General features: G+C 57.7%; 2 protein-coding genes across 5 annotated transcripts; both read left to right on the top strand.

Annotated features, from left to right (window-relative positions):
- The first annotated feature begins 2,732 nt into the window (after positions 1 to 2,732).
- Positions 2,733 to 12,505, top strand: LMNB2 (lamin B2). 3 transcript variants are annotated; one of them, XR_009152781.1, is made up of 12 exons: positions 2,733 to 2,978; positions 3,080 to 3,216; positions 4,804 to 4,960; positions 6,722 to 6,847; positions 6,957 to 7,127; positions 7,315 to 7,440; positions 7,624 to 7,844; positions 7,985 to 8,255; positions 8,355 to 8,462; positions 8,696 to 8,815; positions 9,187 to 9,350; positions 9,655 to 12,505. XR_009152781.1 is itself a non-coding variant. In XM_058163751.1 (12 exons), exons 1-12 carry the CDS (start codon positions 2,742 to 2,744, stop codon positions 9,694 to 9,696), a joined length of 1,827 nt encoding a protein of 608 aa, XP_058019734.1. In that variant the 5' UTR covers positions 2,733 to 2,741; the 3' UTR covers positions 9,697 to 12,504. The 3 variants fall into 3 exon arrangements, 2 of the variants coding, with proteins under 2 accessions (XP_058019734.1, XP_058019736.1); XM_058163751.1 differs by having other exon boundaries at positions 9,240 to 9,350; positions 9,655 to 12,504; XM_058163753.1 differs by lacking the exon at positions 8,355 to 8,462 and having other exon boundaries at positions 9,240 to 9,350; positions 9,655 to 12,504.
- Positions 12,506 to 13,384: 879 nt separating this feature from the next.
- On the top strand, positions 13,385 to 22,932 carry LOC131188457 (inactive serine/threonine-protein kinase PLK5-like). 2 transcript variants are annotated; one of them, XM_058163738.1, is made up of 15 exons: positions 13,385 to 14,026; positions 14,794 to 14,901; positions 15,721 to 15,837; positions 16,194 to 16,302; positions 16,873 to 16,960; positions 17,294 to 17,389; positions 17,540 to 17,738; positions 18,667 to 18,805; positions 18,976 to 19,049; positions 19,641 to 19,749; positions 20,046 to 20,123; positions 20,686 to 20,848; positions 21,076 to 21,205; positions 21,307 to 21,417; positions 22,270 to 22,932. In XM_058163738.1, the coding sequence occupies exons 1-15, from the start codon at positions 13,832 to 13,834 to the stop codon at positions 22,456 to 22,458; spliced, it is 1,905 nt and encodes a 634-aa protein (XP_058019721.1). In that variant the 5' UTR covers positions 13,385 to 13,831; the 3' UTR covers positions 22,459 to 22,932. The 2 variants fall into 2 exon arrangements, with proteins under 2 accessions (XP_058019721.1, XP_058019720.1); XM_058163737.1 differs by having other exon boundaries at positions 13,420 to 14,026; positions 16,173 to 16,302; positions 22,270 to 22,918.

Below are 22,932 nucleotides of genomic sequence, written 5' to 3'. Positions count from 1 at the left end.
CTTCGGCTGGGTGGGTGGGTGGGCCTTTGTCCCCCTCAGGACATCAGCTGCCTTCGCCCTCTACAGTCCGCCTCACTGTGCTTCCATCTCCCCCTACCCCTTGTCTCTTGGCCAGGTGGGGAATACAAGGGGGGGTGTTCAATCCCCCCTTGGAGCTGAGTCAGCGTTTTCTATTTCAACTATGCATTTTTCAACCACTGAGAACATTCCGTTCGGGCTCGGAGGCCCCTCTTTTTTAGCAACAATTTTGAAAAAACCCAGGTTTAGTCGATGGGTTCGTTTTTAAACGGTTTTATATGCGCGTTCACCGTCTTCCTTGGTGGGAGGGCTGCAAAGCAGGGGGGAGCTACTCAGCCCTTTTTCCTCTTGGCCCATCCAAACAGAGCTGAGCACCGGCAACCGTGGCCCTGAGGGGTTTCGAGGGGCAGGTCAGCTGGGGGCTGGCAGGGAGCACCTCTCTCTCCCCTGCCAGGATTCAGGGGTGGCAAAGCGAAACCCGGAATCTCGGAGATTTCCCCAAAGCCTCTCGGGCTGCACCAACAAGGGCTTCCGCGGTGTCCTGAAGGGGGCGCTGCTGAGCCACGAGCGGCCATCCCTCGCCTGCCTTCATGGCCCGTGCTGGGGGGGAGGGGCTTCCGCATCCCATCCCTTTGGGGCGTACTGCCCCGCTTCTCCCCTTGGCAGCTAAGGGCAGTTTTCACAAATTGCAATTAGCCATAATGTCTCCGGTCTTGGCTGAGCAAAATACCTGAACACGCCAATGAAGGCTTAATTAACAAGCCATAGTTTAACCAGGAATCGCTTAGCATGCTTCTGAGACAAGCTTGTATGCACGTATGCGCCTGTGTGTCCCCAACCGTGCCGTCGCCGCTGCCCTTCCGGATTTTGCCGCCCCCCCCCCCCGTGGCCGCCCAGCATCCCTCTAGCAGTAGAGCGGCCACACCAGCCCGGCGGTCGGCAGCCCGAGGAGCCCCTCCGGCAGAGCCACGGGAAGGGGCTGGGGGCGCCTGCGCCTCCTTTTGCCGTGGCCATCCGGGCAGGGGAGGTTGGACACGGGTGCGGCCCAAGGCAGAGGGGAGCCGCATCCGCACCTGGGCGCCTTTCTGCCGCTGCTGGGCAGGTGGGCGACAGAGGAACTTCCCTAGAGTGGGGGGCTCAGGCTTCTGGGCAACAGGGGAGGGGCGACTCCGCCTGGAAGGAGAAGTCGCAGAGGGAGAAACAGAGACCCTTTTCTATCACTCCCCTCCCACGGCGGGGAGTGGGGCAGGGAAAGGCAAAGGCACAGAAATGGGGGCTGATGGAGGAGGGGGCCAGCACGTCGGAGAGTTTTTTCAGCTGGTCCTTCTGACCAAAGCGAGCCTCCAGGCCCCCGCCCGCCCCTCCTTCCCAGTTACAGGTCCCGTTGGGAAAGAGGTTTCAAACGGGGATGGCAAACTGCGCATACCCCCCATCACCTGGAAGGGTCCTCTTACTTCGCCCATATTCCCCTCCGTTCCCACTGCCCGCTGCCTATGCACAACTACTCCCAAACTCATCCCACATTGGGATACAAGGCACATCGTGCGAAGCAGCGCACCCCCGCCACCAGCATGAGGCTGCAGCCGGGTCTCTTTCGGGACAAGGGCCGCAACGCAGGGGCGCCAGTGCTCTTCGTCTTCTCTTGTGCCGGGCGTGGGGGGGGGCAGGTGATGCTGGATTTGGACTGGGCAGGCCGGGGTCCTTCAGCCATGGGACCTCCTTGGTGACTTTGAGCCAGCCTACCTTGCAGGGCTGTTGTACAAAAAGGGCCACCAAAGGAACACAAGTCCTGACTTGTATTAGGACTGGCAATATCCCTCCCCCCCAAGACCAGCAATCGTAAGGAGTGCTGCGTGCAGGAAGACCCTGGCGAAGAAGGGGGGGAAGGTCCTCGGAGCTGTCGGTCTGCTCTACCAGCCCCCGCACCGCCATAACAATCCCCTTTTCCCAAGCGGGGGAGAGGCACAGCTGGGAGAAAGGGGATCCTGCGCGGGAGGGGGTTCCTTTCCTCCTCTCCCGCTTCCTTCCCAAGCCCCCTTCTGGGAAGGAGAACCCGTCGCAGCCGTCAAGCACGCCTCTCTTCCTGCTGACTTAATAAAGAAGCCCGTTTCACACGAGCTCAGCTCCTCCTCTTTTTATTCGGGCTCCGAAAAACTACGCCGGCAATTGAGGCTTCCTCTTCGCCCTTTGCTTGCTTGCTTGCTTGCCCGCCGGCTCTTTCTGGCACTCCGTTCCCACGCCACCGACAACACTCAAAGGCTTCGCGGGAGCGCGCAATGGACGCGTGTCGCGGGAACCCAATTCCGAGGAAGGCCCGCCGCCCTCCTGCCAGAGCAAAGGGGAAGCGGGGCCGCCGCCCCAGAGATCATCCGGCCTGACGCTCTCCGAGCCACGACCCGTCGCCTCCTCGGACTCCCGATCTGCCTCCTCCAAGGCCCGGCGTCAAGCGGAGGGAGAGAGGCGCAGGGCCACGACAGGCGGGAGAACGCGAGGATTCCGCGGAGACCAAGCGCCGCCTCCCCTGGAGACCCGCCGCGTCGGGCGAAGAACGGCGGCACCTCGCCTCGACGGTCCAAGATGGCGGCCCCGCGCCGAACTACATCCACCGGCAGGCGCCGCGCGGCTCCCCCCCCCGATTGGACGCGCCCCGTTTCCCGAGGTGCCCCGCGACGGGCGTCGCCTTCGGCCGTCCGTTGGCGCGCGCCGCCATTTCGTGGGATTGAATGACCCGCGCTCGCCCGGCGGCCTCCGCTGGCGCCATGGCCTCCTCCGCCGCCGCCGCCGCCCCCCCCGCGACGCCCCTCTCGCCCGCGCGGCTCTCGCGGCTGCAGGAGAAGGAGGAGCTGCGGCAGCTCAACGACCGCCTGGCCCACTACATCGAGCGGGTGCGCGCGCTGGAGCTGGAGAACGACCGGCTGCTGCTGCGCGTCTCCGAGAAGGAGGAGGTGGTCACGCGCGAGGTGGGTTCGGGGGCGGGGGGGGTGCGCGGCGGCGGCGGCGGCGGGAGGGGGCGCGTGCTGGGGGCTGGGGGCGTCACGGAGGCTCTCTCCCCTCCCGGCAGGTGACGGGCATCAAAGCGCTGTACGAGGCGGAGCTGGCCGACACCCGGCGGGCCCTGGACGAGACGGCCCGGGAGCGGGCCAGGCTCCAGATCGAGGCCGGGAAGCTGCGCGCCGAGTTCGAGGAGCTGCGACGGAGGTGGGCCCGCTGGGGTGGAGTGGCAGCCGCGACGGTGATCCTCCCGGGGGTGGGGGCAAGAAGGGGGCCGGTCAGCTGCCCCCCCCCCCGCTTGTTCTTGATCCCAGGAGGGGGAGGGGGACTTTCGGCGTTCCAGCCGTCTGAACCCGGAAGGAAGCGGGGCAGCTGCGGGTCTCCGCCTGGCACGCAAGGGGAGGGGGAGGAGGAGGAGGGGGCTCCTGGCTGGGCCTTTGGGATCCCCGGAGCCTCCAGCCGGGACTCGCCTCTTCCAGGCAGGCGGCATTTTGAACTCTGCCCCTAACCCTCTCTCAGGGTCTCTCAGGCAGGCACACCTAAGCAAAGCCCAGCGTTACCCCTGGATAACACCCACTTGATCAGGGTGGAACCTTTTGGTCTCATCCCCTCCCCTTATGGCAGGGGTGGAGGAGGGGGAGGACAGGCTGGTGGACACAGAAGCTGCTGCTGCTGTTGCTGTGTTAGCTGGAGGGGAAGAGCTTGCAGCCCTGCGCTTCCTGGGTCTGCTGGGGAGACTTTTCAGTTTCTCCCCTTTTTGCCCCCTTGCAAAAGCCCCTGGGAGCCACAGCAGCTGCAGGGGAGGGGTTGGCAGGCAGTTGTTTGTTTGGGCACCGTGTCCCCCACTGCTTGCTCTTTTTGGCCAGGGGAGCCATGGAAGGGCAGGTGCTGAGTTGGAGCATGGCTCTCTGCCAGCCTTGTCTGTGCCCATGTGCTCCCCACCTGCTAACGGAGGCGCCACTTGAGCCTGGGCAGCCCAGGGATGCACGTGTGCTGCCCCCTGCAGACAACCGAAAGCCTGAAGCCTTTCACTCCTGGGGAGCCAGAAGTACAAGTTGGGGCACCCAGGAACGGCATTCTCCGTGCCAGCCTTTTCCCAACGAAGACGGGGCAGAAGGTTGCTGGTCACCCCTCCCTCCTGTTTGCAGCCGCTTCTCTCTGCCCTCCCCCTCCCCATTGTGGGGGCTACACGGGGCAAGGGCCCCTTAAGGGATGCACATAGACTGGGACTGTCCTGGGGCAGATGACCCAGGAGATCTGAACGCACAAGACTTCTGAGGCAGAAGCCATCCCTCTGCCCTTCAAAACAGTTTGATGGCATGCTCTGGTGGCATTCACTTGATCAAACCCCCACCATGTTCTTGCATCATCAAATCTTGTCAAGGGTTTGTGATGATAATGCTAAAAGTAGTTTTTGCTAAGTTTGTCTGAAGCTTACAAATCAGAGTGAATGAGTCCTGCACAGATCCCAGTTTTATACATTAATCAAATTGCTTAAATATTGAAAGTTGGTCCTGATGCTCCCAAATTAAACATCGCAGGGAAAAGCTTGTTTATGCTTAAACTCATCCCTGCACTGTTTCTGCCCCCAAAGGATTCCCTCGTGTGGGTCTACTTCTTTTTCTGCCCTTGGCCCAGATTGGCCTGAGCTGAAAAGGGCCAGAAGCACCCGGGAATTGCCCCATCTTGGATGCCTGGAAGCATTGCACGAGGGGCACCCCAAGGGAAGGTTGGGGAGGCGCTCTCTTGCCTCCTCCCTTAGCTGGGCAACCTTTTTTCTTTTTCTTTCCTCAGCTACAAAAAGAAGGACGGGGAGTGGTCCACCTCCCAGGGTCGCATCAAGGAGCTGGAGGTGCTCTTCCATCGGAGCGAGGCAGAGCTCACAGCCACTCTAAGTGAGAAACAGAGCCTGGAGGCTGAGGTGGCTGATGCCCGGGCCCAGCTGGCAAAGGTATAGGCATGGCAGCTGCCGAGTGAGAATGTGGAAGGTGATTAGGGTTAGTCCTTGTAATGGTCCAGTGGCTGAGAGAGAAGCCAGAGTGGCCTCTGTAGTGTGGCTCCTTTCTCCTGGGTAACCTCAGAAACCACCGGTGCCGAGTGAGACTGGACAGCAGCAAGAGATTTTGGTGAATCAGTTGCTTCTGCAAATGAGGTGACAGTTGGGTATGAATTTTTGGGGCTGCATCGTGAGTGTCTTCATGACAGATTTCTACAAGTGAATCTACCTCATGGAAAGTTATCTCTGTGGATCTTGTGGGGCGGGGGGATCACCGAAGCCTAAAAGGAAAAAAGGGCCGCAAAGCTGACAAACTCTTTCAGTTCTGAAATGTACATGCCCTTGGCCTTGATCGGTCCCTAGCTGGGCAGGGAGCACACAGAAAAAGATAAAAAGGGTTGCTGCCAAGAAATAGGTGTGGTTCCCTGGGAGGTCGCAGAGGGAATGATGGCAAAGATCTGTCAGCTCCTCTCCCTCCTAGGATCTGAACTCGGGATTCCTAAGTCCGCTTGAGGAATGCCCCAAGTGCTCCCCCAAAGCTCAGGCTGACAGTGGGTGACTCAGTGTTCGGGAGGCAGGGTCACAGCCTGAAAGAGCGGCTCATCCTTTGCAAAAGAGAAGATTCCAGAGACCAAGGCAGAATTGACCAGCCGGCCGAAGCGAGTTGTTCGGAATTGACCAGGGAGAAAGGAAGGGAAAATCCTGACAAGCCCCTAACTCAGAGGGTTGGGGGGGGGGCTGCAATCCAAAGAGGAGGATGCAGGGGGTGAAAAGCGGAAAGAATGGGCCCAAGAGGGGTGGATTTTCCTTCTTTATAGAGGTCTTCGAGTAGTGCCTGGAGTGGCCATCTATCCAGATACGTGGTGGTTCCTGCACAGGGTGGGACTAGATGGCCTCTGAGGTCCCTTGCTTCTGTGCTTGGGTGGAGCTGTGTGGACTGGAGGGGGGTTTGGAGGGATTTATATGCTTTCTCCCGCCCCAGTGGCCTGGAAACACCCTTTGTCCAGAGGCCTCGGCCCCAGAGTTTCCTCCCACTTTCCCCCAGTTTGCTGAGCTGGCGTGGGGGTGGCTGTTTGGGGACAAGCCTACAAGCCTACGTGGAAGCACAAGGGAGCCATGGGGAGCCCATCTCTCCACTCCAGAGGTCACCAGGGAGGACCTCAGGTGCTCCTTGGGAGGAGCCCACTCAGTGCCAGCTCACCATCCTCATCAGAGGCTCCTTGGTTCCTCAGGATGCAGCTGTCTGTGTGGTTTGCGAAGTGGCCATCTCCCCTTTGCGCCCTCTCCTGCTCCTCAGCCCACAGGACAGCCAGAGGGGCTGGGAGGGGAGAGCCAGTGCTTGGGTGGGGGGTTTCCCTGAGGGAGGGACCCTGGCCGCTGTAGACGGGACCTCTCTTCCCACTTGGCTCCAATGGCTGTCCAGAGGCGGCTCCTGGAGCAGGGGGAAAGGGAGCTCTTGACTTTGCTTTGGGTGGGGGCCAGTGAGGCAGGAGCTGCCTGGGGAGGGGGAGAGGCTTGGATGGGCCAAAGAAAGGTTAGGGTTAGAGTTAGGTTGGCAGGTAAGAGAGTTGGAGATGCTCCTGGGTGGGGGCCATGGGGGCGGTCTCTCCTGCCTGCCCATGTGAGCTCAGCCTGCCTGGCAAATGAGCAGCCCCCACCCCCCACCCCGAGGTCCAGCTGCAGAAGGCTGAGTGCTCATGTCTGGTCTCTCCCCAGTCGGAGGACGCCCATGCTGTGGCCAAGAAGCAGCTGGAGAAGGAGACCCTCTTGCGGGTGGACCTGGAGAACCGCTGCCAAAGCCTGCAAGAGGAGCTCGACTTCAGGAAGAGCATCTTCGAGGAGGTGGGTAGGTGGGGCGGGCTGCCCTCAGGTGAGAGGCTGCTTCCTGGAGGGCCCCCCTTAAGGGGAGCCACGCAGTCCCATGGTGCTGATCCAGCCGCTCCATCCTCAGGAAGTGAGAGAGACTCAGAAATGGCACGAGCGCCATCTGGTGGAGGTGGACAGCAGCTGCCAGAAGGAGTACGAGTCGAAGATTGCCCAAGCCCTGGAAGACCTGCGCAGGCAGCACGACCACCAGGTGCAGCTCTACAAGCTGGAATTGGAGCAGACCTATCAGGCCAAGGTGAGGGCCTTCCCCATGGGGTGGGGGGAGGGAGGCAGTAGGCCAGCCTTGTCCTGGGGGATGGGGGCATCTTGAGACCAGCGGGGCCCCTGGGTTGAAGCCCTATCATGGGCCCTCCCTGGGGGGGGGGGCTGTCCTCTTGCAGAGAAGCCCACAGACAGTGGGCAATGTGTTGACCTGTCCTCAGCTGGAGAACGCCAAGATCTGCTCAGATCAGAACGAACGGGCAGCCAGCGCCGCTCGGGAGGAGCTGAATGAAGCCCGCATGCGGATCGAAGCTCTCAGCTACCAGCTCTCTGGGCTGCAGAAGCAGGTGAGGCTCTTGCCAATTCCAGGCTTGGGCTTGCCTGGCGAGATGTCGTGGGTGGGGTTGGCCCCTCCAATCCATGTGGACCTGCTTTGGGTGCCCCCCCCCCGGATTGCCTCTGGTGACCAGCCTCGGGCCCCTGGAGAAGGAAAGTGGGGGTCCCTAACAGCCCCTCTCCCTGCCCCTCAGGTGAGCACAGCGGAAGAGCGGATGCGGGACCTGGAGGAGCTGATGGCCGGAGAGCAGGAGAAGCTACGGAAAATGCTAGACGCCAAAGAGCGGGAGATGACGGACATGCGGGAGCAGATGCAGCAGCAGCTAATGGAGTACCAGGAACTGCTGGACGTCAAGCTGGCCCTGGACATGGAGATCAGCGCGTACCGGAAGCTGCTGGAAGGGGAAGAGGAAAGGTAGGTGTCCCCTAGACCCAGAGAAGACGGTTAGAAGCAGTCCCTTTGTGGAGGGAAGAAAAGCCAGGGTCCCAGGAGCCCCCCTCCTTGACCAGGCATGGCTCTGCCCGTGGCCCAGGTCCCTCTTGCTTCCCTGCCAGGCTCAAGCTGTCCCCTAGCCCTCCATCCCGCATCACCGTCTCCCGGGCCACCTCCTCCAGCACCTCGGGCACTCGCTCTTCACGGGGCAAGAGGAAGCGGGCGGAGGCCGAGGAGCTGCCAGGACAGATGCCTAGTGGGAGCACTCGTGGGGGGGGCAGCACTGGCAGCAGCCTCCAGGTCACCCAGCAGGCCTCGGCCAAGGGCAGCATCAGCATCGAGGGAGTGGACCCCGAGGGGAAGTTCGTTCAGCTGAAGAACCATTCTGACAAGGTAGGCTCCCCTGACCCTACCGGGCTGCCTTGTGCCCCCCATCCATGGCTCTGCTCCTTAGGCAGGGGGCTGAACCATCACCGCCACCTCCTTCTGCAGGACCAGTCACTCGGGAGCTGGAGGCTGAAGAGAACAATTGGGGAGGGAGAGGAGATTGCGTACAAATTTACTCCCAAGTATGTCCTCCGGGCCGGGCAGACGGTGACGGTAAGTCCTGGAGCGCCCTGCCCTGTGGACAAGGGTGGTCAGGTCAGCGCCATAACCTTCTTATTTCTTCAGGGCCTTTTACAGCCCCTCAACTCTTCAGGGATTTCATTTCTGTTCCTACACTCCCCCCAGGCACCCAATGCCAAGCGGGTGCCCGATGCCAGGTTCTGGGTGGGCTCCGGCTGGCCAGGATGGGAGAGCTGGGCAAGAGCCAAGCGTGTTTGTCTTCCTAGATCTGGGCTGCTGAGGCTGGGGTGGCACACAGCCCTCCCTCGGTGCTGGTCTGGAAGAACCAGGGCAGCTGGGGCACTGGGGACCACATCCACACGTGCCTGGTGAACTCTGAGGGAGAGGTATGTTGGGGAAGGGACACGGAGGGGGGTAGGAAAGGGGGCTGTGAAGCGCCCTGGGTGTGGTCAGCCAGAGGAAGGAGATAAACTACACGATCCCAGGTGGCACGACCCCAGGAGAAGAAAGCTCTCCTGACACAGAGGGAACTGCTCCTATCTGCACTGAGAGAAGCGGGGGAGGGGGGGCCCTGGGAGGTGTTAATTCGCACCTTCCATTGAGGCCAGGGTTGGACTCCAGCCTTCCGCCTCAGGTGCTGCACAGAAATTGGCCTTTTCAGGAAAGGGGACTTGAGATGGTGGTTGCTTGTTGCTTGGCATCCCCAAACCTTGGGGACAGGGTGTTGCCCTGCTTGTATTGTATCCCTGGTCTTTAGTATCCCCCTTCTGAGGCTTCTTTGGATGGCGCCCTTCTTCCTCTCCCTGCTAGGAAGTGGCTGTGCGGAGTCTGACCCAGCTGACGACCGAGCTGCAGGAGAACGGGGAGGAGGAGGAGGAGGAGGAGGCCGAGTTCGGGGAGGAAGATCTCTTCCACCAGCAGGTAGCCTCTGAAAGTGGCTATTCCCTGTCCCCCTCCCTCTTTCCCCTCAGCTGAGGGGAATAGCTCACCTCTGGGACAGCAAGAAGGGCGAGGCAGAGCCACTCCTGGGCAGAAAGTGTCCGCAGGGAGGTGGCTCCCCTTCTGGTACGTAGTGGGACTGCCCTCACCAGGTAGACCCTAGGAGGCCTTTGGCAAGAGACCCTCAGAACCACACACAGCCCCCTTTGCATGGGGGGGAGGGGGGTGCGGGAGCCTTGGTGCTTGAGGGACCTCCCACTTCAGGCTGCCTTTCCTCTTCTCCTAGGGGGACCCCAGGACCACCTCCAGAGGATGCGCCCTCATGTGAAAAGAAGGAACCCTTCGTCTTCCCCCTCCTTCCCCCCCTTTTTTTTTCTTTTGCCTGCATTTCTGGGAAACTATTTTTCTAAGTCTTCTATGGCTTATTTTTTACTTTGAGCGGAACTGAGTTTTAAAAAGCAGGAAGTGGGTCTGCCCGGGTTGCCTCTTGTGCTCTTGCAGCTGCTTTTTAGCCCCGAGCAGAAGGGGTGGGGAGGGAGGCACGGCGTTTCCTGTGGCAGCTGCAGGGATGAAGAGCTTGAAGGGGCGGGGGGGGGGGGCGCTGGATTCCACCTTGGAAGAAGCAGGCGATTCCAAACTCTGGGCTTGTGTCCAGAGCCTTTTGCCTCCGTTCAAACAAAGCACAGAAGGGGATACCACAACCCTGGGACAACCCGGGAGCCCGGCTGGTCTCTGTGGCCTGGGTGGGGTGGGGTGCTTGCATGGCCTCTGCCTGAACATCTCCAACCAGCTTCCTGTTGAGAATCCCTCTTGTGACAGGATGGGCCAGCATTCGGGAGCCATGGCAGGAGGACGGGACACAGGTGAGCAGGTGATCACCACCACCACCACCACCCCTTCCCCTCTAAGGAGGGATGGGCAGCAAAGGAGCGGTTGGAGACGGGACACATAAGGTTGAATCCAGAGGAGATCCGGCATAAAAAACGCTGGCCTCTGCCACGAGCTGAGGGCAGCACCAAAATCAAGCCCAAAATGACTTGATTTTTCTTAGGTGTTGTGAAGAAAAGAATCCTTACGGAACCAGTTATTTCCTGACAGATCATAGAAATACCGTTGAAATGCGATCTGGCCAACTTTTTGTATGAGAGGTTGGATTCTAAAGTGGTTTTGAGTTGCCAGAGGCCGTTTCAGCTGGGATTCCTGGCCCTTGGGGTGAACACATCCCAATTTTAGTCAGCTCTCATGGTCCAAAAATTACATTTGTGTTTAGCGCTGATCTTCCTCTTTGAACACTAGCCTTGAAACACACTGCCTTGGTTCTTCATTTTATGTATTTTTTTAAAAATGACAAAATTTTAATGAAAAAAAAGTCTTGAATTTCAGTGAGCTACATTCCCAAGAGTTGGTTGCTAGTCCATCACCTTCGATGGCAACATCGAAGGGCTGGACTGCCCTCTGTCACCTTGGCCACTCTGTCTCACTTGCTCTGAAATTGAAAAGAGCTTGGAAGGGACTGGAGACTGTCCAAAATTGGGAAGACCCCCAAATTCATAGAGTGCAAAGGGACGTCTAATCCAAGTGATGTTTCTGGGACGTGATATCAAAGAGAACAAAGGAAAAAATTGATGTCTGAGACGGTGCTTAGCTGTAGCAAGATTGTGACTAGGAAATCAAAACAAATAATGTTTAAGCAGCAAACATTACAGAGATGTTTCAATACTACATAATGTGTTAATAACCAGTGTGAATTAATGTAAAAGTATTTTAGATGTAGAAACTCTGAGCCACTTTCTGTGGAGCTGCTAGTGTTACAGCTCAGAAAAGGGGGCTTGACGTGGGATAAGGTTACATAAATTCTTATCTATTCCACACACACAAACACACAAATCCTCCCGGTCAGTTTGCAGGAGGGAGGCTGGATGGACCACAGCCATGCTTCCTGTGTGATTCAGGATTGGGGGGAGGGGGTCTGTCGGAGGAGTCCATCCTCATAGAGCCTTGTCTGTGGACCTTCTGCCTCCCAGCGCATCAGCTGCAACATACACACACACACCCCACCCGAACCCTTCTTGGGGCTGGCCTTCCCTTTAACGGCCTCCAACATGGAGAGATGGAGAGGCTGAGCCGGAGGTCACCCATTGACCTGTCCATGGGGCAGGAAGTGGGGGCAGAGGGGCACAGTTTCAAAGGCACCCTCCAATAGATCTGCCTGCCTTTCTTCACCCACACACCCCTTCCCCACAGTTTGTGGGGCTAACAGTGAAGACACAGAGGTGCAGATTCTTTGAGAGCCATATTTGGACTGCCTTGATCTTTCTCTGGGTTTTTTGCACTGCTCCCTGGAAGTGCTGGGGGTGGGGGAGAGGAACCAGGGTTAGCTAGGAGATCCATTTAGCACCTGACCAGCATTTGGTTGTGACGTCGTGTGGTTGGTTTGCTCTGGAAATACTTGCTTTATACTTCATACAAAATGTGACTTAAAATTTATTTTAAACCCATGTTTACACATAGTTATTGATAAATCTTAGCACCCCTTTGAAATACACTGGATATTGGGGGGGGCTCTTTGGACCCCCTCAGTTTCATCCCTGACAGCCGCAGCTTTCCTCAAAAAAAATCGGCCAGCCAGCCTGGACCCCACGAACTGGACTTGAGAAAGGCCCAACTCCTCTCCAGCCTTTTCCCTTCTCTCCACTGCCCTGAACACATGCACTGGGGGGAGCACCTTTGTGGGGAGGAGTGCTGGGAGTGCTTGGCCAGCTCGGCAGGATCACACTACATTTTGCAAGCAATACACTTTCTGAAAGCCCTTGTGGCGAGGCAAGCATTGACTTGATTCCTAACCCATTTCTTTTTTAGAAGTCTATTTTTGTAGCAGTGTGATTTGTTTTGTTTTATTTTGTTTACTGGGGAGTTTTGTTTCCCAAAATGGGAACGGCTGAAAGGATCTGCTTGTGGTGGGAGGGCACTTAACGCTGGCCAGTGCATCATGTTTTCAGGGGCAAACTGACCCCTTGTGTTTTTGTGTTCTTATGGATATGCATGCTTCATGTCTTGTCTTTTTCAGCAATCTATAATACATTTTTTGGACTGGAAACATTTTGTACAACACAAATAAATGTTTTGCATTTTTATCTGGACTCTTGCAGCAAATTGTGAACAGCAGTTGAGTGCCTATCACTCCACAAGATGCTGGAAGCTCTCCCCACCCCCAATTGGTTCTGGGGCAGAGGGATGCTGGGGTGGGGGTTTCCTCTGAGGTGGGAGGGGTGAGATTCTCTTCATTTCTCCTGTGCTCCAGTGAGTTTTTAAACTGTTTTCAAGCCTTTGAGCAGCCAGCCTGGCCATGGGGAGATTTGCCTTCTGCTCTACCAAAAGCCCAGAATGGGAAGCCCAAGGGTTGGGCACGTGCACAAATACACACCATGCACATGCTAGGAGGAAGTGCTGACAGCAGCCCCCCCATTCTCGGTGGGCAGCCAAAGGTGGCTGTGTGGAGAGAGCAGAAAATCCCCTCAAGTGGATGGCATCTCTGCAGCTGCTCTTCCTGGGGGATTTAAGCTCAGGAGGGCAGGTTACATCTCTGCATTGGTCCTGCAGAAACAGCCCCAGAGCAGTTCCTGGCCTCAAAGTTCAAGGCTGAGGAAGGAGTACAGAGAAGAGCAACAGAGGATTAGGGTTAGACTGGAGCCTTAACCAGTTGCAGAAACTGGTCTAAGGAAGAGAAAGGAGTATTGACATGATAGCCGTCTTCTAATATCCGAGGGGCTGCCACAAGAAGAGGGGGTCAACTTATTCTCCAAAGCACCTGAAGGCAGGACAAGAAAACGGAAACTCCTCAAGGAGAGAAGCAACCTAAAACTAAGAAATTTCCTGACGGTATCAGTGGAAATAGCTCCAGAAGTTATAGGTGCTCAATCACTGGAGGTTTTTAAGGAGAGACTGGGCAGCCATATGTCCGGAATGGTAGAGTCTCGGTGGGCAGGACTACAAGACCTCCGAGGTCTCTTCCACCTGTTATTCGTTGCGTTCGTTTGCTCCGGGTGGCTCTCCGCTATCCAGTGGGGTCTCGTCAGGGCAGCTGGTCCGCCTAAACCCTGCTTGGCCAGAAACCGGGCGCAAAGACAGCTCTTTGCCCTGGGACGGTGCAGGGTCGTAATGGGCCGCTGTCCCTCCCTCAAAGAGCCAAGGTCTGAGCTGGAGCCCTCCGACTCGGCCAAAAGTAGCTTTTGATTGGGAGTCGGTCTCCCCCTTACAAGCCTCGGCTGAGCAAGAGAGGGGGCTTCTTGGGGTGGCAGGACGGACGTAGGCGTCAGAAGGGGCACGGGAGCCCGGGGGCCGCTCCCTACCCCGGAGACCCACAGACTCGTGGGGTTGGTTTTTCCAGCTGGCAAGCGGCCTGGGCGGCAGAGGCTCCTCCCTCTGCCCTGCCTCCCCCCTCCAGTATATAAGAGCTCTGGCATATGCTCCGGACTGGCCAGACGCTCGGGGAGCAGCTGGAGGGAGGGACGGCAAGGGGGGCCAGAGGCCGCGGGGCCGAGGCCGGGATGGGTCTGACTGCCGACGCCCGGAGGAGAGCCGAGGGGGACACCTTAAAATACTTCGTGGAGGATCCCGGCACCGGGACGCTTTACAAGCGAGGACAGCTTTTGGGACAGGTAACCCTCCCTCGCCCTGGAGGCTGCGCGGGGCGCTGGACGCGGGACGCCGGGCGGCTGCAGCTCTTCCGAGGGCAGTGCCGGAGACTGGGCAAGCTGTCCTGAGCGGACGCCGTGAACCCGGCGGCGGGGAAGGGTCAGCTGCCGGTCTCCTCTTTCAAGTCCAGAAACTACGAGCGAGCCAAGGTCACAGGCGGGGAGCCGCGAGCGACCAGGCGTGCCCAGAGACAGACTGGAGCCGCTCGGCTCCTCTGATCGCCACGCCTTGCCTGCGCGCCCCGGGAGCCCGAAGCTTCAAGTCCTGCTTACTATTGCCGCTGCAGCCGGCGGGGGGCGGGGTTTGCTCGCCTCTCGCAGCATGCTTTCAAAGAGCGTCTTTTCCTCCTAAAAACTTGCCCAAATATCAGCTGCTCTTCTGCAGAGCCGGAACAGTGTAATCCTGGCCGGCCAGTAAGGCAACTCCCGCCTTCAAAATGTGCTCGTCTCTCCCGGGCCTCCCTAATGGCAGAGGGGCTGCCATCCTTCGGATGGAGCTGGCTCTGAGTGCAACTGGCACATCAATGGCCATTTCTTCCTGGCTTTTCCAAGGATTGGAGAGGCCGGCCAAAACAGACAGTTTCAGCCCTGGGATGGGATCAGAGCTGGTGATTTGGGGGGGGGGTGAAGCAAAGGTCTTATCTTCAGACCCAGAACAACCCAAGTGCCCTAGGTAGGAGGGACAAAGGCTACTTCGACTGACACACCCCCCTCTGCCTCCTCACTCCCAGGGAGCATTCGGACAATGCTATAAATTTACGGACACATCCACCAACAGAGTCTATGCTGTGAAGGTGCTCCCTCAACAGCGAGTCACAAGGCTGGGAAACCGAGGAAAGGTAAGAGGGATTATTAGAGTGAGGGGGCTTGGTGGTCTTCTGCCAAATTCCTCTCCTGGGAGATCAGCTCCCACAAAGGAAGCGCCAACCCTGCCTTATCGGAGTCAAAATAGAGAAGAAGGGCAGCATGAAAATCTCATAAAATTAATTAGTGAATGAATCTTCCCCTGGTTGCAAGCTTCCTGGGTTGTGCTGTCTCTGGATGGGGTGTGGGGGGAAACCGAATTGGGGTGCCCAACCAGGAGCTGAAGAGGTTAGGTACCGCCTACCCACCTGACCATCTCCTGCAGGCAAGGCTTGTCCACACAAATTCCCCTCTTCAGCTTCTTTCAGTTCTGCCAAAGCATTTCTGTCTTTGCCAGCCCATCCGGTCACAATCCAGGGGTGGGATCTTCTATACACTGACCGTTGCTTGAGGGGGTTGTTGATCAGAGGTGGATGGAGGCCCCAAATGCTTTCCCTGCTGGGCAAGCCTCTGGGATGAAGGGATGGGGCCAGGGCAGGGTCCTACAGACCCCACAGACGGGCCAAGTGCCGAAGGCACTGAGAAGGGCTCACATAGAGCCAGCTTCCTTTTAGGAGGCTGGGTGAGTGGGGCAAAGCTGTCTGGTGAGTTGAGAGGGAGGAACTGGGCTCGGTGGCTTCCCGTGGCTGCGTGGCTCTTTCTTTCTCACTTCGGGTACTGACCTTGGACGTCTTCTTGGGTCTCCCCAGGTGTGCTGGGTTTCAGCTGATTCTAGCACTTCTGCTCTCTCGCATGTGCCCGTGTGTGTGTGCTTGAAATGTCTTAGGCTTGTGACTTGGCTTAACTCTTTGCAGGTTCAACGCGAGATCGAGCTGCACAGCCAGCTTCACCACAGGAACATAGTGGGGTTCCACCAACATTTTGCTGACCAGGAGAACATCTACCTGGTGCTGGAATACTGCAGTAGGAAGGTTAGAGAGGGAGGGGTCCCTTTTTTTCCACTCTCCCATGGGAATATTTAACGGGGAAGCTAAGCAGAACCTCCTAGAGTGAGGAGCAGGCTGCCAACCTGGGCAGCTTCTACAGGGTTTGCTTGCGCTGTTTTATATCCTCACAAGTAACCTGAGAGGTCAGGATGAGAAAGCTTGAAAGCAGAACACGGCCTGAGATCAGGGAAATGGCCACCATTGGCCAAGGGACCTTGAGGTGGTCAGAAGCCTTAATAGTACAGGCTGTCCTTTCTATTGGGAGACCCACCTGCCCCTCGCCTGAGCCCCCTCCTCCTCAGCCCCTCTCTTCATTCTAGTCCCTGGCCCACATTCTGAAGGTCCGGAGAACGCTGACGGAGCCAGAGGTACGGTTTTACCTGAAGCAAATCACAAGTGGCCTGCAGTACCTCCACCAGCAAGGGATCATCCACCGTGACCTCAAACTGAGTAGGTGGCAAAGACTGAGGGTGGGCAGGGGGAGAGAGGAGCCCCAGTGCTGGGCAGTGGCCCTCAATCTGCCCTGGGCTCCAGGAGTCCTCTTCCTGGGAAATCACCATCGGGTGCAGCTTATGGTCAACGTTTCTTTATCTATATGCCATCCACCCAGCTCAGACAACAACCAAAACCATAAAAAAGAGGAAGGGGACAATCCAGTCAAGGACACAGCAAATAGAATAAAAGGAAAACAGACCAAGAACCTGGATGATTCCTCCAAGTTGTCTTGAGCCTGGTGGCCAGTTTGCTTTCCTGGGTGCCAGCACAAGAGGCTGGAGGGGCAACCCTGCCCAGGCCCCTCCTCCTGGCGGGGGCACGAAGATCAGGCCACAAGGAGATGAGTGCCTTCACAGGGGAGGGTACCCTTTTCAGGAGCTCCACCCTTGTCGATGGGGGCTCTGGGAGCCCCCCTCCCCGGGGTTGCTGGTGGCCAGGAAACTCTAGGGAAGGCAAGACAATCTTTGCGGGCACCATCGGGACCCCACCCTCAGACTGTCCATGCCCCACACGCTCCCTTTCCAGGCAATGTGTTCATCACCGAATGCATGCAGGTAAAGATTGGCGACCTGGGCCTGGCAACGCGGGAGGACCGGGCGTGCCCGAAGAGAGGGTGAGTGCTGGATTGCAGGGGAGGGATGGTGGCAGGACCCCTGGAGCGAGGGGGGAGGTGTTAGGTTCATCTGCCAGATCTGATGGCTGCCTGGGAAGCCAGTGAGCAGCTCTGCAGTCAGGAACCTTGGAGGGCAGGGAGATTCCTATGTGCCAGAATTGGTAAGCCCCACCTGTCCTGCAGACCCTGCATTTCCCCCCCCCCGTTGAACCTTCCTCCCCTCCTCCTCCAGCAGCACCCCCACATGCTTAATGGGTTCTGTCATAGGGAATCTGATCCCACCCCCGCCAGTAGCTACATGTGCATTTCTGAATTCAACTTTCTTCTCTACAGGGTGGTCTGTGGGACCCCCAATTACCTGGCCCCCGAAGTCATAGCTAAGAAGGGGCACTCCTTCAAGTCAGATATTTGGGCCCTGGGCTGCATCATGTAAGTGATTCCCACAGGAAAGGAGGGTTCCTTTCATTCTGGGGGGAGGCTGGGCAGTGCTCGGGGGTGGGGGGGTCTGCTGATGGGGTGGGGGGGTGGGGCTGGCCATGGGTGGGTCAAGGCACATTTGCCTGACCTTTTTCTCCTCAGGTACACTGCCCTTGCTGGCTTCCCACCCTTCGAAATCACACACAAGCAGAAGTTGTTCCAGAGGATCCGAGAGGGGTGCTACCCCCTTCCCGGCCACTTCTCCCCAGCTGCCCGCAGCCTGATTGGGAGGCTGCTGGCCCCTGACCCGTCTGGCCGCCCTAGCCTGGAAGAAGTACTTGGCCACCCCTTCTTCACCCAGGTGTGTCTGACTGCCCTTCGGAGTAAGGAGGACAAGCGGGTGGGGGGTCCCGATTGCAGCCAGCTCCCCTGGGGATGATATGGCTCCTCTGAAGACTGGCTTCTCGGTTGATTGAGGCTTTTGGGGCTGGAAGGAATTCAGTTCCTCCTTCACAGAGACCCCTTTGCTCCTTCTCTGGGCCCTCCTGAGTTGCAAAGCCATGAGCTGCTCAAGTGGAAGGACCCAAGGAACTCCGCAGAAGGCAATATGCAATAATAATACTATAAAATCATGTCTAAACCTGTATTAAAGCAACTTTCAATCAATCAAAGCCAGCAGAATTAAAACAGGATGAACATAAAAAGTCCGCATAGAATTCAAAATCCAAATGCTCATCAGAAGAGCCTCTCTTGCTCTCCTAAAATTTGGGAGGTAGCTGGAGCCTGGAGGAAGCCTGACCCAGAGAGGGTCTCCTTCTGGCTGCCCCCTCCTCTTGCAAGGAAGGCGTCCCTGGGTTGAAGGAGCAGGAGGGCTGTGCTGGGTTCCTCAAGAGCGGATGGCTTGGGGGAGGATTTCTGGGAAATGAATTCCTGGGGCTTGGGTCAGGGGCGCCCAGGTGAATTCCTGGGGTGGGGGCCAGAGCACCTAAGAGCCTCCAGCAGGTGAGCTGCTGCAATCTGACCATCCCCCCCCAACCCTCATTGTGCTCCCCAGTTAGTCCCTGGGGCTCCCTAGGTAGAGTGTGGGGCTAGTAATCCATTCTGATGGGCATGGCTATCCAGCCCCAGCCTCCCCACAGATTCTGCCCCCTGACCTCACCTGCCTGCCCCTCTGAAAGGACTCGGGAGAGCCTCCCCTCTCCAGCTGTCACTCAGGGCAGACTGCAGCCTCTCCCTCGAGGGTCCCGAGCAGGAGCATAACTTGGTTTCCGTCCTTCCTCTCTCCCCAGCACTTCATCCCGGCCAGGCTCCCCTCTCGAGCTTCTCGTTCTGCCCCCATTTTTCCTTTTGCCAACCCGCTTGGAAAATTCTTCCAGAAAGCAGCCATGCTCCTTTTCCGGGGCACCCCTCGCCAAGACCCCCAGGCTGGTGAGTGCTCTTGGAAGGAAAAGGTGATGGGGGATTTGGCAGGGGGAGGGGAGCCAATTCTCCTAACCTTCTCCCAGTCCTTTTGCAGGTAACAAACTTGTTTTGTAGTCCTCAGTGTACTACAGAAGGCAAGTGTATCTAATCGTGTCCCTCTACTGCTGCCCCCCCAGTCAGTCCTGCACCCCAAGAACAGGAGGAGATGCCACAGCTGCAAGAAGAGGGACCTGTTGCCCCTCTCCACTTGGTAAGAAAGCCCCGCCCCCCCTGCATCAGGGTCTTCTCAAGTGTCATCACTGTGGCTTTGTGGAGCTCATTATCATAATGATTATTCAGAGGACTTTCATAGTCTGGGTGTTTTCTGATGGTTGGGTGCTAAGGGAGACCCTGGGAGTCTTTTCCCCTGTTTGGTACCACTTGCCCTTCTTTCCTTGCCTGATGGTGATGTAACTGACTGGACTTCCCTCCATCCGGTCACCTCTCTGCCATCTGTGTGGCGAACACTTCGTGTGACATCCTTTTCCCTCAATCTTCCCATCTGCCAACTGGGAATCAGAGCAGACCTTCCTTTCCTTTCTATGGCAGCTTCTGCAATGTTGTTTTACTACCTCCGTATAAATTGGGGCCCCACCAGGCTGCCTTTGCCAGGGGGTCTTTTGAGAAAGCCCACCTGGTTCTTCCCACATGGCACCCCCCCCCCGGCTCTGGCCTTTGCAGAGGGTCCAGGGTGGTGCTGCTCCCAAATGTCACAGCTGGAAGGCATTTGGGGAACGCATCTAGCTTCGGCATCCCTGCTTTGTGGGATTCACGGGTTGCTTTCATATGCCTCCCCCCCAAGATCCTGAAGAAAGAAGCCAAAGAGGGGAGCATTGACCCCATGGAGGAGCCCAGCTGCCTTTCCCCCCAATTGCTCCGAAGAGGGTCCCTGCGCAGCCGGCTGCCCGAAGGTGAGTGGAGACGCAGGGAGGGCAGCGGGCACGCAAGGGAAAGCTAACACTGTTAAGTTCGGGCAATGAAGAGGCAGGAGACGATACAAGTGACAACAGCTCTTTGGTTTATTGTGATCCCAGCAAAAGCCAACAGGCAAAAACCCCTCTTTAAATAGTATTTTGGCTGAGGCATCAGCCAATCAGCAACGTGCATTTTCCCGCCCAAATTTCCCTCCTAAAATTCAAATACATTAAAAACACCTCCACCACTGTTTCTCTCTCCCTTCTTTCCTTCCTTCGTTCCCTCCTGGCAGATGCCGCTTGGGGCCCCAGTAAAGTGCTGGGGAGTGTAGACCGAAGGCTGTGCCGCTGCTTGCAGATGACCCCCCTGGGTAAGGCTGCTGCCTGACTGCCCCACAGTCTCCCTGGGGTCTGCCTTGTCTTCTCCTGGGGGCTTGGTCCCCTCTTATGTCTCCCTCGGAGGGACTGGCCAAAGACCAGAAGCTCATGCCCAAGGGGCTTCCACCTCTCTGGCCATGTTGTGCCAGCTCCTCTCCTTTCTGTGTCATCATCTGGCAGTCCTGGGGTGAGACCTCTCTGCAGCTGCCCCCAGCCCCCTCCAGAAGGACCTGAAGACCTGGCTTTTGCGTGGGTGCTGAGTGGCAGTAGAGGTTTCAGGGTTTTGTACTGTTATTTGTTGCAAGCCAAGGTCATTTTATATTACGTAGATAAAGAAGTAAATCCTGCCCATCTAGGAAGGGGTGGTTGGGCACCGTGCCAGGTGAGGAGCTCCGGTGCTCTCCTTGGCACAGAGCCTCCATGGGCATTTTCATATTCCACAATAGACCTGCACTGAATCTTGGAGGACTGGAAACTCGACAGGGCCGGGGGGGGGGAACAGGGGGTGTTACGCCTCCATCCCATTTGGGCTGAGCAGGGCACCTCTCTCTCCAGTGAAAGAGCTGCCCGAAGGCCTGTGCAGTGCCCGTCCTGCCCACATGGCCACCAAGTGGGTGGACTACTCCAATAAGTATGGGTTTGGCTACCTGCTATCCGATGGCTCAACTGCGGTGCTGCTCCCCGATGGGACCCACATGGCCTTTTGCCCCCAGCACCAGTGAGTGCCCCCTTTGTGAGTCAGGCACAACCATGCTGTGTCTGGTTTGGGTTAGGGCAAAGAGACCCAAGCCCTGGGGGGGGGGCAGGGTACACCCAGTCGTGATCCTGGAGAGAAGGGGACCCAGGTGTTTTAGAGAGCTGGCCTGGCTTCTCCTATCTGTGAGGGTCCTTTCGGGTGCCCGCCCTACATTTTGGCAATTCCTCCTTTGATTCCCCCCCCCCCAGGCGCATCTGCTACTGCAGTGAGGTGGAGAAGTCCGTGTCCTTTGGGTGGCGAGAGGTGCCACTTTGCTTGGCCACAAAGAGGCGCGTCCTTCACTTCTTCACTCAGTATATGCAGAGGTGGCTGCAGGAGGTGAGAAGCTGGGAAGCGGGGGAATAGGGATCAGCAGAGAGAGGGCTGTGGGACCCCCACCAAGGGCCTCTGCCCCCTGGTGACCCTGCCTCTTTTGCCAGGGCGGCCCATGCCAGACCAGCCCCAGCAGACCACTGAGGGCCCTTTCCCTCCTGCATTTTGCAAAATCCGACAAAGCCCTCCTGATGCTCTTCAGTGATGGCACCCTCCAGGTAAGAGGAGGCAGGCCCCAGCTGCAGTGGGCTGGTCCTTCACACCCACTCGGGCGGGGAGGGTGGTTGTGGGTTGGCTCCAACCACCCAAAGTGGAGAGGAAGGTTAGGGCCTGCAAGGACCAGCAAAGGATGCTGGAGACCCCTTTAGCAGCCACCTTCCCTCACCCCAATCCTGACACACACACCCAGAGGGTCGGCCTGCTGGAACAATACTCAGGCACAAACATTAGAACAAGTGAGGTGCCAACCCTCGGGCACCAGCTGATGCCACTCCAGTCACTGGGCACATGCAGCATCCATAAAAGAGATTGAAAAGAGAAAGGCAGAAATTGTTCAACTGAGAAGATGGGCCTTCCGAGGAGGCCAGGGGGCTTTGCTAAAGCCAGAAGGGATGGAGGGCTGTGGGACTCAGGCTGCTTTGTAGGAGGAGTAGCTGCCACGTCTCGGGGTCTGCACCGTCTCTGCGGATCCTTCCCTCTCAGGCTCTGCTGGATTCATGGAAGGGAAAAGGGCCGCTGAGGGTTAGTTTTGGCTTCTGGACATGCCTTGTGTCAATCCCAACCTCACAATTCCTGGGATTTTCGTCAGTGCATTGAGCCGGTATGGTGGCAGAATGGAGCCAAGGAGCCAAATATGGCAGCCCCCCCCCATTTCAAAAGCTACACAAAGGGGCTTTTAAACGGCCAAAGGCCTTGGCTGCTTCATAACGTGTAAAACCCAGGGGTGGGACAAAGTTAAACTACAACCCTGGTATGGAGACGGGGCCTTCCCTAGTGGGTGGAGGATGGTGCCAGCTTCCCCTTGCCCAATTCTGCCAGCAGAACTCCCCGCCGTACCTTGTGTCTCCCAGGTGAATTTCTACCATGACCGCACCAAGATTGTGCTCAGCCGCTCGGCCGAGGGAGTGGACCTCTTGACCTTCGTGGACTGCCAACATTGCAGCACCACCTTTCCTCTGGGCACCCTGGCACGGCAGGGCTGGACGCTGCCCCTGCGCGAACAGGTGCAATATGCCCTGCACTTGCTGCACTGCCTCTAGCAGATGGTCCCCTCCCCACCCCCACCCCAGCCCAATTGGCCAGCCAGAGTCCAGCTCTTCTGACCACGACTGCCACTGGAGGGCCTGGGTGTCCTGGAGGCGGCCTTTATGACTCACCTTCCTTCCAGGGACCCCAGATGGCGCATGTAGGCCTCCCACAACAACCCTCCTGCGGGGCAGGCCAGCTGAGAGAGGAGCTCTGGCCTCAATTCCCAGGCAGCATCTGGGGCAAAAGGGGGGCAGAGGCTGGGTCTCCCTCTTCTATACCAGCATCTTCACCCCAAGGGTCTCCAGATGGGAATGGTGCCTTACCCCCCTGGAACAGGCTGGGAAAGGGTGCAGCCCAGTGGTCTCTTCAGCTGTTGTGGGGAGGCTCTGCAAGCACAGTGGGGTGGGGAGGCCATGCAGGTCAGACTTATGGCTGCTGGAGGACAGAGTCCAAATGGGTGGGGGCTTGGAGGGGGCTGCTTGGCT

This window comes from Ahaetulla prasina, chromosome 1 (genome assembly GCF_028640845.1).
Source record: "Ahaetulla prasina isolate Xishuangbanna chromosome 1, ASM2864084v1, whole genome shotgun sequence".
In the NCBI taxonomy this organism is placed as follows: Eukaryota; Metazoa; Chordata; class Lepidosauria; order Squamata; family Colubridae; genus Ahaetulla; species Ahaetulla prasina.
Note: the sequence above shows the minus strand (reverse complement) of the source record. Positions and strands in the feature narration are given on the sequence as shown.

Excerpts from the sequence above, each read along its gene's own strand:
- LOC131188457 (XM_058163737.1), top strand. The coding sequence starts at position 13,832 with ATGCTCCGGACTGGCCAGACGCTCGGGGAGCAGCTGGAGGGAGGGACG. Across the intron at positions 15,838-16,172 it reads TGGAATACTGCAGTAGGAAG|TCCCTGGCCCACATTCTGAA; the intron begins GTTAGAGAGGGA and ends TCTTCATTCTAG. Across the intron at positions 17,739-18,666 it reads GCCACCCCTTCTTCACCCAG|CACTTCATCCCGGCCAGGCT; the intron begins GTGTGTCTGACT and ends CTCTCTCCCCAG.
- LMNB2 (XM_058163751.1), top strand. The coding sequence starts at position 2,742 with ATGACCCGCGCTCGCCCGGCGGCCTCCGCTGGCGCCATGGCCTCCTCC. Across the intron at positions 8,256-8,354 it reads TGAAGAACCATTCTGACAAG|GACCAGTCACTCGGGAGCTG; the intron begins GTAGGCTCCCCT and ends CTCCTTCTGCAG. Across the intron at positions 8,463-8,695 it reads GGGCCGGGCAGACGGTGACG|ATCTGGGCTGCTGAGGCTGG; the intron begins GTAAGTCCTGGA and ends TTGTCTTCCTAG.